This window comes from Saimiri boliviensis, chromosome 13 (genome assembly GCF_048565385.1).
Source record: "Saimiri boliviensis isolate mSaiBol1 chromosome 13, mSaiBol1.pri, whole genome shotgun sequence".
Lineage (NCBI taxonomy): Eukaryota > Metazoa > Chordata > Mammalia > Primates > Cebidae > Saimiri > Saimiri boliviensis.
The window spans coordinates 63,767,855-63,783,817 of NC_133461.1; the positions used below are offsets into that span (position 1 = coordinate 63,767,855).

Below are 15,963 nucleotides of genomic sequence, written 5' to 3' on the forward strand. Positions count from 1 at the left end.
CAGTGAGCTGAGATCGCATCACTGCACTCCAGCTTGGTGACAGAGACTCCATAAAAAAAAAAATCCTGCATATTTTAAAACTATCACTTATTTAAAGAATTCTGATTGTCATTAAATCCCCATATTCTTATTTAAATCCTACAATTCACAATTATTTGTCTCTTTTAACCAATCTCATATTTTACATGAAATTTATGAGTTCTAACAAGAGAAACCGAATGGAAATAAACAAGAATTCATGAGATAGTTTTCTGGAGAGCTCCAATCAGAACCTGGACAACATCTCCAAAACACCTGCCATCTCTCTTTCATTCCTTCCACTCAGGCTCCTTTTCTTTTCTTTTCCTTTCCCAGGAACATCAGGGCAACTGGGGCTCATATCATATTTGAAGCAAGGTAAGAGGATGCAGGTGTGCCTGGAGTCAGTCATACCTTCCCTTTCCCAACTTATGCTGAAGGCTCTGCTTAGGTTAGTATTGGGCAACTCCAGCTTACCTGGCCCAGACAGACTGCATCTGGCAGGGGAAACACAGTCAAGAGGTTTAACACTGCCTTGTTATTTTTTTTCTTCTCGCCTTATATAATCCTTACACAATAACTTGCGCAATGACAATAGCAAGACAGTAAGCTCAAAGATAGGAAATACACGTGTATTCCCCCCTCCCTCGCCATGCATCTGTCAGCAGCCAGCAAATAGCCTATACAGTATCCTGGATGGATGAGTGTGCTCTGCTGACACAGCTTCAAAGAGCATCAACCATATGGAAGCAATTTCACTCATCTCCCCAAAGACACATGGGAATGATAAAAATGACAAGAAATGGCACTAGGGACTCCTTCGGTAAAGCACTTGCCTTCGCCTCATGGAAAACAGTGAGACCAGAATGTAAACATGTTCAGAAAGAAGCCAGACTTTCCCAAAAGTCATCAGAAGACCACAGTTCAGCAGCCCATAGACACTCTTCAATGGTTCTGGCCTCACTTACCTGTCTTAAGTCCAGAGTGATTGTGACCCAGTGATACTCTCTCCCATTCTGAATACTGGGGCTTTGCCACCAGTTATTGGTGCCATCTATGGCATGTGATATTGGATGACGTTCTGTTAAAAGAAAAGAAAAACATGAACTCCTCTTAGCTCTTGCTTTAAATTTCTTAAGTATTAAACCGTAATGCTAGTGGAAACAAATGGTAATGAAGGTGACACAACGCTTCTGGCTTCCTAACAGAAGTCTCAGTCCTCATTTCAGAAAGTGCACATTCCCATGGAAGTCAGAAACGGAGGTGTGACACTTGCCTCTGGGGTTTGCGCTGTTGCCATCACAGACCCGGCACTGTGGGTTTCGGACCGGCCGACCCGGCACGTGCTCCACAAGTTTGCAGAACATCTCGGGCCCTTTCTCGCCACAGGTGGCATTGGTGCTGATGTGAGCATTGCTGGCAAGATTGAGAATGGCAGGAAACAGGCCTGAAAGTCAAAATGCACCGTATCAGCTGAGCCACTTGAAATCCAAAGAATGAGCTTACCCCATCCTTACCCCATTTCAATCTCCTTCTTTCAATCTTACCCCATCCTTACCCCATTTCAATCTCCTTTCAATCTCAGAAGGAGATTGAAAGTCTATGCACTGAGTGAAGGAATCCTTACACAAACACAAGATCCACAGCATGGTTTCATCCGTATGAAATTCTAGGAGAAGCAAAATTCCTCTATGGGAAAAAGTCAAAACATTGTTGCAGGGGTGGGGATTGACTGTGAAAGGACAGAGGAACTTTCTAGGGTAATATGCTCGTTTCTCAGTAAAGCTTTGTGTTTCAAAGGCAGACGCAGTTGTGAAAAATCATAGAATGAGTATGGGTAGATCCATGTATCTTAGTGTATGTACATTCTACCTCAAAAAAATAAAGGAATCATAAAAAATACCAATGCACATGCGGAAATGTTTAGGAATAAAGTGTACTTATGTCTCCAACTCACTTCGAAATGCATCAAAAAGTAAGCTGGCTTCCAGTCATATACCATGTCACACTAGTCAGAATGTCTATTATTAAAAAGCCAAAAAACAACAGCTATTGGTGAAGCTGTGGAGAAAAAGGAATACTATTGGTGGGAGTGTAAATTAGTTCAGCCACTGTGGAAAGCAGTTTGGAAATTTCTCAAGGAAATTTAAACAAAACTACCACAACCCAGCAGTCCCATTGCTGGGTATATTCCCAAAGGAAAATAAATCGTTCTACCAAAAAGACACATGAGCCGGGTGTGATGGCTCATGCCTGTGATCCCAGCACTTTGGGAGATGAGGGCGGGTGGATCACTTGAGGTCTGGAGTTCGAGACCAGCCTGACCATCACGGTGAAACCTCGTTTCTACTAAAAACACAAAAATTAGCCGGGTGTAGTGGTGCACGCTTGTAGTCCTGGCTACTCGTGAGGCTGAGGCAAGGGAATCACTTGAACCCTGGAGGCGGAGGTTGCAGTGAGCCATGTACCGGCAGATCATGCCACTGTACTCCAGCCCGGGCAGCAAGAGAGAAACTCCATCCCCGCCCCCCCCCCCCCAAAAAAAAGCATATGCACTCATATTTTCATCGCAGCACTATTCCCAATAGCAATGACATGGGATCAGCTTAGGTGCCGGTCAATAGTGGATTGGATAGAAAATGTGGTACAAATGCAGCATGAAATACTATCCAGCCACAAGATAATGAAATCGTGTCCTTTGCAGCAACATGGATGCAGCTGGAGGCAATTATCCTAAGCAAATTAATGAAGGAACAGAAAGCCAAATACTATTCATTTGTAAGTGGCAGCTAAACACTGGGTACTCATGGACACAAAGATGTCAGCAACAGACACTGGGCACAAGAGTGGGGAGCGAGGGCAAGAGGCAAGGCCTGAAAAACAAACCACTGGGGACTGTGCTCAGTACCTCGGTGATGAGATTATTTGTACCTTAAACCTCAGTATTATGCAATATGCCCAGAGAACAATCCTGCATATGTAGCCCCTGTATCTAAAATAAAAACTGACTTGGTATATAAGTAGGGCGATGAAGAAACATGGTTAGATATTTGATAAATAAAGTACAGTACATGTTAATTGAAAAAAATTGGCCAGGCGGTGGCTCATGCCTGTAATCCCAGCAGTTCGGGAGACCGAGGTGAGTGGACCACTTGAGGTTCGAGACCAGCCTGGCCAACCTGGTGAAACTACGTCTCTACCAAAAATACAAAAATTAGCCAGGTGTGGTGGTACAGGCCTGTAATGCCAGCTACTCAGGAGGCTGAGGCAGGAGAATCGCTCGAATCCAGGAGGCAGAGGTTGCAGTGAGCCGAAATCGCACCACTGCACTCCAGCCTGGGCAACAGAGCAAGACTCAGTCTGAAAACAAAGAAAAATCAAGGCAAGAGGATGGGTGTTCCCTGTAAAATTTTTCTACTTTTCTAATTGAAAATGTTTACAATAAAATGTTTTGAAAAGACTTTAAGAAAAGTTTCAAATGATCCAATGCATATATTTATCAATACAATTCAAATATCTTTCCCTTGAAAGAAGGGCATTTATTCTGTCCTCACTTGGGTCCGGTTGCCTCTGGCAGTATTTACAGTCTTTTCTGTTATTATCTAGGATGTTTTTCTTTCTCTCTTTTCTCTTTCTTTACTCTTGTTTTCTTTGGTGGATAAAATTTTAGAATACAGAGACTGTTTTCAAAACGCTTTTCAAGTCATTATTGATCTGTGCCTTTGTACTGATTTTATCTTTAAGCAGCTGGGATCAGGACAAGGTCCAAACTACTCAGGAAACAATCTCTGGATGGCTGTGAATAAAGTACCACCATTCAGTTCTTTGGAGATTTAACTTTGTCTTGGTAAAAGGGGATGATAGCAGTGAAGATTCTGTAAAGATCTAGACACAATGGTGTACATGATGTTGAAGAGACGTTCTCCAGACACGGACGCTGAGCTGAGAGCGTGCTGGGACTCAGCTAAGTGGTGTTTCTCTAACATACTACAACTTGATCTTAAAAGATCACAGAACATAATCTTCTCTTTGTAAAAACCATATAGAAATACCATTACTGAAATGTTTATTCTTCAGTGAAATTGAAAATAGCCCAGTATAATTTTAGTAACACAGAAGGAATTCATTGCTTCAATTGTTATTTTTTAGGCACTGCCTAATATGTTCAATGATCTTTTCCATTATAAACATTTTAATATTTTAAATCATAAAACAAAAATGGTTCTTTTTCTAACACTTGCTACACTAAAAAACTTACCATGCATCTATTAAAAAAAAATTAGGTAGTCTTTCAAAAACTTTTTACATAAAACAGAACTACCTGTTAGTAATTCTACTCAAATGGAAGGTCCCCATTCTGGCAATAAGTCCTTATCCCCTCAAGAGAAAACAGTTATTTAATATTTGTACTCTATTATTCTTCATTTTGAAACATAACACAGACTTACATTATATACTATGTTTATATATTTATTTTCATTTTTAAGATGCTTATTTTATCATATTCCTGTAAAGGGACTTCCTTTTTAATTTAAAAAGAGTAAAAAATGCTTTATGAGGAACCATACGAGTCATTATGTTTAATCATGCAGCTCCCCAAATTATTATCTTCATCAACCAGTAGCTAGACACTTGCATTTTATGTAATAATGTAGCTCTTACAGTAACACATACATTCTTTTGTGTGGTACTTACCTGCAGCTGGTACTGACATTTATTCTATTTGGTTCTAAGATAATTAATAATTTCCTCCATCCTTTATGACCATAATATTCTAGTATTCTGATTCTAATTTCTCCATGAGCTAATCATTTAAAATAAAATATGCTTTTAAACTATGGTGTTTTGTCCAAACAGCTAAAATGACATTTTTCTGGTTCTGTAATACATACATTTAGATTTACAGCACAATCAACTGTATCCATTCCCTTCACACAGACTAGTCAAGCAAGAAAAAGAAACCAAGGTTACAAGAACTGACTTAACAACGCATTTCTCTATTAACAACAAATACTTCACCAGTTAACCAATGTTCCCACTTACTTCTTATTCACCCCTACCAGCTGCAGGACATCAAAAGAACTCCCCACTACCTGCCCCGGGCCTCTCCCCACTGAGGAACTGCAGGACCTTGTTATTGAGGAGGGCAGGGGGCCAGGGAGTCATGGGGGCACCACCCGTCCTGTACGCTGGAGTCTTTGCCCTGAGCCACCAAGAAAAAGCAGCTCAGACCTCATGAACATAAATTTAACTGTTTTTGGAGAATAAGATCTCAATTATAGTAATCAGCATCAGGCAGCTGTCTACACTAGACAGGTTTCTCATCTGACTGTCCTAAATTTACTGTTAATGAAAAGAAAGATTGCTTTTTTATTGAAAGTATATTTAGAAGAAATATACTTCATTCGCATGCCTATGCAAGTAAAACCTTCGAATAATTAATTTCATAAAAATATCTGGGTTGTTTTTCACTAAAACTAAATCTTCCTTCTCAGATAAGCTAATATTTGAAAAAAAAAATCTTCACTAAAAAGGATGCCTTACATATTATATTCATTCCCTTTTCATAGTTATAGAGTAATCACTATTCTTTTTTTTTTTTTTTTGAGACGGAGTCTGGCTCTGTTTCTAGGCTGGAGTGCAGTGGCACGATCTTGGCTCACTACAACCTGTGCCTCACGGGTTCAAGTGATTCTCCTGCCTCAGCCTCTCGAGTCGCTGGGACTATAGGCACACACCACACTCCTGGCTAATTTTTATATTTTTAGTAGACACAGGGTTTTACCATGCTGGCCAGGATGGTCTCGATCCCTTGACCTTGTGATCCGCCCGCCTCAGCCTCCCGAAGTGCTGGCATTATAGGCATGAGCCATCACACCCAGCCTGAGTAATCACTATTCTTTTGTTGCAAAGAAACACATCTGTTCAAAGATGAAAAGAAGGTTGGGGCCAGATGTGGGGGCTCACACCTGTAATCCCAGCACTTTGGGAGGTCAAGGCGGGTGGATCACTTGAGGTCAGGAGTTCAAGACCCACTTGGCCAATCCATCTCTACTAAAAATCCAAAAAAATTAGTGGTGGCACACACCTGTGGTCTCAGCTACTTGGGAGGCTGAGGCAAGAGAATTGCTTAAACCTGAGAGGTGGAGGTTGCAGTGAGCCAAGATCATGCCACTGCACTCCAGCCTGGGCAATAAAGTGAGACTCCAAAGAAAAGAAAAGAAACAAAAGAAAAAAAAAAAAGAAAATAAAAGAAAAGAAAATAAGGTTAGAAAAGTCTACTAGAGCAAGCATGTTTTAAACAGAATTTTTTTAAAAAACTCCCTCAGGTTGCTGACTCCTTGCAGACTACTGAAATATTTCAGTAAAGGGGAAGCACATGAGCATTGAGCAGGAGGAGGGCTAGGAAATCAGAGAGTGAGAAGGAGCATTAGGATCAGGACCACACCAAGAAGCAATGTCTGGTTTTACACATACAAATCAAAGGTAGAACAAGGACTGTAGCTACATAGCATGACACAGTTTTCCTACTACTTCATCAAGGACCTCGTAAATTAGTCTGCATGTTTTTTTGTTGAGAAATGTTATTCACTTTAGTTACTGTTATTGTGATACTAATTTATACTTTTTTTCTTTCACTCAGGACACACAATGGAATCATTTCTCTATCTGTGGATTTAACTGGCAGCTAAAAAATTTATAAAGCCAAACTCCATCAAGCATGAAATAAATTCCCTCTCATTCACTAGTAGTTTTTATTTTTAAACACCTTCCTCATAGCCGGAGTACACTTGGCCTTTTGAAGTGCATTTCAGGACCATGTTAACCTACTGGAAGATTCCCACCAAGGTGACAGACAACAGTGCTACTACCATAACTCCCACACCTGAGACACTTCCAGATCATTTAATAATTCATTTTTAGAGGCTTTTGGATTTCTTCCCAGCAGAATATATTTTCCCTGTCTTAAAACTAAAGTATCTAAAATGTTGGCTAGGCCTGAGGCTCATTACAACAACTTCTTCACCAATATTTTTCAAATAATTCAGAAGCCAAGTGTTCAAAGTCTTAATTCATTTGTGTGTAAGTGAAGTGTGAGTTTTTTTCCATTTTGAGAAAAAAAAGTTTTTGTGTTCTATAAAATGTTATATTTGCTTGATCCATACTTAAAATCAATGTGATGTTCTGAAAAGAAAATGATTTGCAATTCTTTTTTTTCTTTTTTTTTTGAGACAGAGTCTCACTCCATCTCCCAGGATGAAGTACAGTGGCACAACCTTGGCTCACTGCAACTTCAGCCTCCCGAGTGCAAGCGATTCTCCTGCCTCAGCCTCCCGAATAGCTGGAACTACAGGTGCATGCCACCATGCCTAGATAATTTTTTGTATTTTTAGTAGAGATAGGGTTTCGCTGTCTTAGCCAGGATGGTCTCGATCCCCTGACCTCATGAACTGCCCGCCTCGCTTCCAAAGTGTTTGGATTACAGGCATGAGCCACAGTGCCTGGCCGATTTGCAATTCTTAGCTAGAGGATCTGGGGCAGTATTTCCAGATCATTTTTTTCCAGAACGAAATAAAATAGTATGAATATTTCATATGGTTAAATAATCAGGGTGGCTTCTGGTGTTGGGAGTTTTTATTTTGAAAACCAGAGCTACTTATTCAATCCATGGAGAAATTTGGGAAAAAAGGAATTTAAGTTTCTAAGTTTCTCAATCTAAATTGAGAAATTTGTGATTTTTTAAAAAACATTCAAATACATTTTGTTTTCTATTTATTTTACTCTTAATCTCACCCATTTGCCTACGTGAACTCTATAATTTGATCGCAGAAGGCTGGTATTAGAAAGAAGCTCGCCTGTTAATCAGTACGTTCTTTGAAACCTGGTAGCCTCTGACTAAGCAATAAAAACAGCACCTCCAACAACTACAGAGAGCATGATTCAGTGAAAAATCCTGGAATATTTAATAATGTTCCAGGATAATAATATCAAGGTATTCTAATAATATAAGTATTCTAGATTAATAAGATTAAGGTTTCTAATGACATGAATTTTGGAGGATGGCTGGATTCTGTTCAGTAACATCTCCATGATTTGCACATATTCATCAGAAAAAGCAGGTGAGAATGAATGTTTGATTAAAGTCAATAAACTTTTAACAAGTACCTCTTAGGTGCGCAGCACTGTACCAGGCACCTCTGGGGCACTATGATGAATGACCGAACTTTCCTGACCCCAGGGTTCTCACAACCAAGAAGGAAAGAGCGGCTTCTACTCATCGATGTGGATAAGGATAATAGTAAAACTGCAGCAATATTTGAAAACAGGTTTGAGGAGAGATTCTAGAGCAAGAGAAATGGTCAGCCATCATCTAGGCAGAAATAGAAGGGCATGCATTCAGACAAGGACAGATACAACATCTTCCACTGACTCCTCTCCACGCTCTTTAGATCCATTTCAATTTCCTTCCCTTTGTACCTTTCATAGATCCATTCACACCACACTCATCCTTCCAGCCAAGCCCAGATATTTCCTGAACCCCAGGCGAATGTCTTCTGTTCTACATCAACTCAGCATGCCCCATTGTGCACATTGCACACATTCATACAGAGATCATTAATTGACTGACTTGTCTCTCCCCAATTCTTCTCCCCCACTATCCTTTTCCAAAAAATAAAAACAAAAATGGCCCTAGATCAGCATCTGGCTCGACTGAATGCCAGTAATGCCTGAGCGGAAGAATGAGTAAGCCGAAGGAGATCCATCCCTCTCCCTCTCCCTCAGGAAGACCTAAAATCTGGTCTCAGCCTGGTGCCAGCTCCAGCCGACTCTGTGTCTTTGGGGAACTTCTCAGCCTGAATTTCCTCAGCTATTAAATGAATACCTCTATGAGTCCTTTTTCCCTGAGATGCTGTGCAGTGGTGCGATCTCGGCTCACTACAACCTCCACCTCCCAGGTCCTGGTTCAAGCAATTCTACCTCAGCCTCCCAAGTAGCTAGGATTACAGGCACGAGCCACCGTGCCCAGCTAATTTTTGTATTTTTTAGTAGAGATGGGGTTTCACCATGTTGGCCAGTCTGGTCTTAAACTCCTGACCTCATGATACACCCGCCTCGGCCTCCCAAAGTGCTGGGGTACAGGGGTGAGAGATGCTGTGATTCTTAATTTTATCTTAATAAACTACCAGCTAAATTTGCCCACCATGATCTTTCTCACTATTTGGAAAATGAGGTGAGAAAAACTTTTCTCCATTCAATGTGCACAAAGGTGAAGGGACGTAGTCTGGTAATTCTTTGATCTTCTTGGACAAAAGAACCAAATAGAAATATAGAGCAAAATTATTATTCTTTGCTTCTTTGTGTTTTGGACTGAAGTTGGTGCCACCTGGTGCCACCTCCAGCCAACTCTGCGTCTTTGGGCAAGTCAACTTCTCAGCCTCAATTTCCTCAGCTATTAAGATGTTTTCATCTAAAAAAAGAAAGATCTATAAAATGTCCTGTGATGGCTTCAGAAATATGACAAAAATATCATAACGAGTGAGAGTTTTGGTAGAAGTAACAAGTCCTGGTTGAGGTGCTACAGGTAAAACTCAAGTTCACCAAGTCTTTAAATCTATCCCTTTATAGGTTAACCTTCCAATTCTTAAGAATCAGATTTTGTCACTACCTTCCAGGATAGGAATGGATGAACAGCGGGTGAGCACTGGCAGGGAAGTTGCTTCTGTGCAGCTCCTACCATAAGATGAGTTGGAAGAGAAACAGATGATGCCCCCCGCCTTCTTGGCTTTGGAAGCCAGAGGACCCTGGCAGGATAGCTTTGCTCCCAGCCGACGCCCATGGCAACAGCTCTTCCTTCCCCAGCCCACTCCCCAGCATATGGGTAAGTCTACATCATGCGGAATTATTGCAAGACAGTAAGTTCTATTTAAATATGGCATATTGAGTGTCTAACCTATGTGTTCAAGGCTTCAAATGGAAATGTTAATTCTAATCATGTATTTTATATCAATGCTGTTGGAATCCAAACTCTGAGATCGCTAGTGCCTAGGAATGATGGCATTGGTAAGGAGGAAAAACCCAGGCTTCAAGTCAGGCAGCCCCCAGTGTGAATTCCAGGTCTACCAGCTGCCAGCAGTGTGGCCTTGGCCGGGAGCTTTACCTCCCAGTCTCTCTATTTGAGCGATGAGAAGTACAGCACCCAGGCAAACGTTTTTGTTAGCAAATCAATGAGATATAGGCAAAGGGTTTCATACAGTGGATTAAGATCTCAACAAATAGCTGCTATGATTTTCCTATCATCAGTGGGTGTCACTAATACAAGTTTCTTCAAATATAATTATACTTTCATGATTACAGCTTATATATTTGAATCTGTTTCTCTTCAGTTTTAGAAGTAGTGGTTGGCCTTCAGTGCTTTCACTGGGTATGAAAAGCACGTACCTCAAAACAGAAGAAACACTCTTAGCCCAGAGGGATGTGCACGGTGAGAGAGGCCTAAAGGAAAGGCTGACCTCAGCTCAGCTCAGGGCTCGCCGAGGCATGGGCCCACTGCAAGATTCGTCTACTCCCTCTACCCTTCCTCCCTTCCTCCCCTCCTTCCTCCCTGCCTTTTTCTCTTTTATTGCTCTTGCTGCTATTGGCTTTGCAGCACTGAGTAGTTGCGCCCCTGTAAGTTAACTGCACATTTGTAAATCACAATCTCTTCTCTAATTGTCACAAAAGCCAACAAGGGAAGGCATCTCAGGAGGTGACATTGAACAGGTTATGTAAAAAATGAGAAGGGGCTAGCTGTGCAGGGTAGCACTGAATTTTAACATACCAGGCTTTCTAACATTTTTTGTTTTAAATAATTATTTATTATTATCATTATTTTATTTTTTGGAGACCAGTTTTTGCTCTGTTGCCCAAGCTGGAGTGCAGCGGTGCAGCTCAGTGCTGCCTCGAGCTCCCGTGCCCAAGCTGTCCTCCCACCGCAGCCTCACAAGTCCCTGAGGCTATGGCACATGCACCATGCCTGGTTTATTTTATTTTATTTTATTTATTTTTCTGGTAGACAGCATCTCTCAATATTGCCCAGCCTGGTCGAACTCCTGGCACCCAAATAATCCTTCCATCTCAGCCTCCCAACGTGCTGAGATTACAGGCATGAGCCACTGTGCCTGGTCTCTAATACATTCTTTATGCATTTAAAAATATGCTGAGAGGCTGGACACAGAGGCTCATGTCTGTAATCCCAGCTTCTGGGTAGGCTAAGGCAAGAGGATTGCTTGAGCCTAGGGGCTCGAGGTTGCAGAGAGCTATGATCTTGCCACTGCCCTCCACCCTGGGAGACAGAGTGAGACTTTGTCTCTTAAAAAAACAGCAACTAAAACACAAGCTTTGTCAAAGGGATTGACTGGTACCAAAAAGGTCAAGAACGCTGGTAGGGGCCATCTCAGCACTTTGGGAGGCTGAGGCAGGCAAATCATTTGAGGTCAGGAGTTCAAGACCACCATCAGGAGATGATGGTGAACCTCATCTCTACTAAAAATACAACAAATTAGCTAGGCGCAGTGGAGCGCCTGTAGTTCCAGCTACTCGGGAAGTTGAGGCAAGAGAATCACTTGAACCCAGGAGGCAGACATTGCAGTGAGCCGAGATCATGTCACTGCACTCCAGCCTGGGCCAAAAAAAAAAAAAAAGAGAGAGAGAGAGAGAAAGAACACTGGTGGGAAAGGTGCAAGGAGTTAAGAGCGAGGGAGAAGGCCAGGCGGAGGTGACTCTGCTAGTCTCCTTGCCCTACCTCCTCTTCCAGGATCCCATGCATCCCTGGAACAAGGCAGCCAGGAGGCCCATGACCTTTTGCCCAAGTGGATTGTGAAGGCCCAGTGACCTGGGGTGGGCAGCTGCTCCAACCCCGACCTCAATGCGCCCCTGTTGCCTGAGCAAGGTTTTATCCCTCTGGGGAATAAAATCATCCTCTTCAAATGTAATTATTATCAGATTTCTCACATTTGATGCTCCAGCATGTTTTCAGGGATATGTTTCAATGCTGAGGGCTGTGGCCACACAGGGAAGGGATGAGGGGTGGAGACGGAGGAAGAATAAAACTGAAATGATTTAGAGCAATGCATCCCTGACAGGTTCAGGAGGCTGTTTACAAGCTGTGGTAAAATTCACCTTCACTGAAACCTTTTATTTCCCCAGAAAACAATACAAATAGGGCCATGCATCATAAAGTACATGTGTTTGAAAATAAAGTGAGAACCCCAGCTACTCAGGAGGCTGAGGCAGGAGAATTGCCTGAACCCAGGAGGTGGAGGTTGCAGTGAGCTGAGATTGTGCCATGGCACTCCAGCCTGGGTAAGAAGAGCGAAACTCCTTCTCAAAAAAAAAAAAAAAAAAAAAAAAAAAAAAACAAAGAAAAGAAAAGAAAGCGAGATAGATGCAAGATGGCCGACCAGCAACAGCTCAGGATTGCAGCTCCCAGTGAAGGTGCAGGGAGTGGACGCCAGACTTCCAGACGAATTTTTGTTGCCTACGGACCAGGAGATTCCCAGCGGAGGAGCCCCACGGGTCACCAGCGCAACTCTTTTGGCTGGTGCAGCTGTTTTGCCAGGCCCCAGCACGGTGGTTCTCAGTGTGCAGTATGCGGGACTGGGTGCCCTTTTGGTTGGCGTTTGGAGCTCCAGGAAGGCAGAGTCACCCATTCAGTTGATTGAAAAGAGGACTGAAGCCAGGAGCCAGACCAGGAGATTCCCAGGCAAGAAGGAGCCACAAATCTCAGTGCTGCTATTTCAGCCAGCATGGTCACTGTACGGGAAATTGCATAGATCCTGGCACCTTTTCGGCTAGCGACTGGGGCACTTGGGAGAGAATTGACCGTTCAATTAGGAAAAGAAAAAAAGGGGGCTCTGAGGCGGAGAGCCAGGAGATCGGCTCGGCTGGTCCCACCCCCACAAAAAAACAGCAATTGGAAATGCTGATGGTTGAGAGTTTCACAGCAAGCACAGCTGAACCCGGGAAGGTCCAGCTCTGCAAGGGAGGGGCATCTGCCGAAGGAAAACAAAGAAACAGAAATAACATCACCACCAACAAGCTGGATGTCCACTCAGAGACCCAATCTGAAAGTCAGCAATTACAAAAACAACAGGTGGATAAATCCACAAAGATGGGAAGAAACCAGCGCAAAAAGGCTGAAAACATCCGAAATCAGAATGCCTCTCCTCCTTCAGGGGATCGCAGCTCCTCATCAGCAAGGGAACAAGGCCTGATGCAGAATGAGTCTCATGAATTGTCAGAATCAGGCTTCAGAAGCTGGAGAATAAGAAATTTCTGTGAGCTAAAAGAACGTGTTCTAACCCAATGCAAAGAAACTAAGAACCTTGAAAAAAAGTTTGATGAAATGCTAACGAGAATACAGGTATTGATCGACTTACGACCTATGCAACTTACGACCATTCAACTTTACGACCACAATCGCTAGCCACAACTGCTCCACGTCTGGCAGAGCAAACGTTGCCCAGCTGAGCGTACGACAGTGCGGACCAGCTTCCGGCAGCACTACCATCTCCGTGTGCACCATTTGAACTGTTATCCCAGACTTGTACAGCAATTTGTGTTTTGCGTCTTGGATATTTTTCATCAAACCCCTCCCAAGATGTCTACCAAGAGGAAATTGTCTTTGTCTACGCCTCAGACCTTTCTTAGGAGTGTGAAATGGAAGATGTCGAAGAGTTGCTAGACAAAGAATCCGGAGAACTTACAAATGAAGACCTAATCGAACTGGAAGAAGAAAGAGTGGCGGAAGAAGAAAGAAGAGAAGCAGAGAAAGAAGAGGAGGAGCCAGAAAAAAAGTTCACCACTAAGGGATTATCAGACGGTTTATCTTTACTGATTAAACTTCTTATACATTTCAAAGCAATGGACCCAAATATCGAACGATTTGCAAGGATTGAACGGATAGCGCACGACATGTTTCATCCGTATCGTGAAATTTATGAAGAAAAAAGAAACATACAATTCAGACAAAGCTCACTATGTTTATGAAAAAAACGTAACCCCAACTGCTGCCTCAGATGACAACATCAATGATCCACAGCCAAGCACCAGCGGCCAATAAAATGTTTCATACATGTTTATATATTTCAATAAGTTTTGCAATTAGGAAAATGTTTCCTACGGTATTTTTTACACCTGTATTTTGTATTTTTGTATGCACCTGTATTTTGTAATTTTGTATGTTTTGCAAATATTAAACCAGTTGTACTGGTAATGCAGTGTTTTACTTAAACCTGATGAATGTAAAAATAAGAAACAAAATGGTGTAGAGATGATACAAATGGCATAAAATGAACAAAGAAAATTATGATATATAACAATAATGAAAGAAAATTATGATAAAATATGACTTAAAGATTTTTATAACATCATTTCACAGTACTGTATGTATTGCCTACTCAACTTATGACCAAATCGTGTTACGACCAGTCTGTCAGAACCAATCATGGTCGTAAGTCGAGCACTAACTGTAGACAATTTAGAGATGAATATAAGTGAATTGATGGAGCTGAAAAACACAGCACAAGAACTTAGCGAAGTATGCACAAGTTTTAACAGTCTAACTGATCAAGCAGAAGAAAGGATATCAGAGGTCAAAGACCAACTCAATGAAAGAAAATGAGAAGACAAGATTAGAGAAAAAAGGGTAAAAAGGAATGAGTAAAGTCTCCAAGAAATATGGGACTATGTGAAAAGACTTAATCTATGTTTGATAGGTGTACCTGAATGTGACGAAGAGAATGAATCCAAGTTGGAAAATATTCTTCAGGACATTATTCAGGAAAACTTTCCCAATCTAGCAATGCAGGACAATATTTAACTCCAGGTAATACAGAGAACACCACAAAGATATTCCTCAAGAAGAGCAACCCCAAGGCACATAATCATCAGATTCACCAGGGTTGAAATGAAGGACAAAATGCTAAGGGCAGCCAGAGAGAAAGGTCAGGTTACCCACAAAGGGAAGCCCATCAGACTCACAGCAGATCTCTCAGCAGAAACCCTTCAAGCCAGAAGAGAGTGGGGGCCAATATTCAACATCCTTAAAGAAAAGAACTTTCAACCCAGAATTTCATATCCAGCCAAACTAAGCTTCATAAGTGAAGGAGAAATAAAATCTTTTGTGAACAAGCAAGTACTCAGAGATTTCATCATCACCAGGCCTGCTTTACAAGAGCTTCTGAAAGAACCACTACACATAGAAAGGAACAACCAGTATCAGCCTTTCCAAAAATATACCAAAAGGTAAAAAGCATCAACATAATGAAGAATTTACATCAACTAATGGGCAAAACAGCCAGCTAGCATCAAATGGCAGTATAAACTCACATATATTATTATTAATTCTAAATTTAAATCGACTAAATGCCCCCATCAAAAGGCACAGACAGGCAAATTGGATAAAAAGCCAGAACCCATCGGTATGCTGCATCCAGACCCATCTCACATGCAAGGATACACAAAGACTCAAAACAAAGGGATGGAGGAAGATTCACCAACCAAATGGAGAGCAAAATAAATAAATAAGTAAATAAAAAGCAGGAGTTGCAATTCTCGCCTCTGATAAAATAGACTTTAAAGCAACAAAGATCAAAAGAGGCAAAAAAGGACATTACATAATGGTAAAAGGATCAATGCAACAAGAAGAGCTAACGATCCTAAATATATAGGCACCCAATACAGGAGCACCCAGATAGATAAGGCAAGTTCTTTATGACTTATTAAGAGGCTTAGACTTCCACACAACAATAGTGGGAGATTTTAACATCACATTGTCAATATTAGACAGATCAACGAGACAGAAAATTAACAAGGATATCCAGGACATGAACTCAGACCCAGAACAAGTAAACTTAAAAAGCATTTATAGAACTCTCGACCCCAAATCCACAAAACATACATTCT

The 15,963-nt window shown here is 41.6% G+C and overlaps 1 protein-coding gene across 1 annotated transcript in view; it reads right to left on the reverse strand.

Annotated features, from left to right (window-relative positions):
- LAMA1 (laminin subunit alpha 1) overlaps positions 1-15,963 on the reverse strand; it is a 180,642-nt gene that overhangs the window by 140,676 nt on the left and 24,003 nt on the right. Inside the window, exons 2-3 of the mRNA XM_003924833.4 lie at positions 1,295-1,465; positions 987-1,099 (exon numbers count right to left, since the gene is read on the reverse strand). Of these exons, the coding sequence (XP_003924882.1) occupies positions 987-1,099; positions 1,295-1,465 (284 nt within the window). The remainder of the gene's footprint in view (positions 1-986; positions 1,100-1,294; positions 1,466-15,963) is intronic.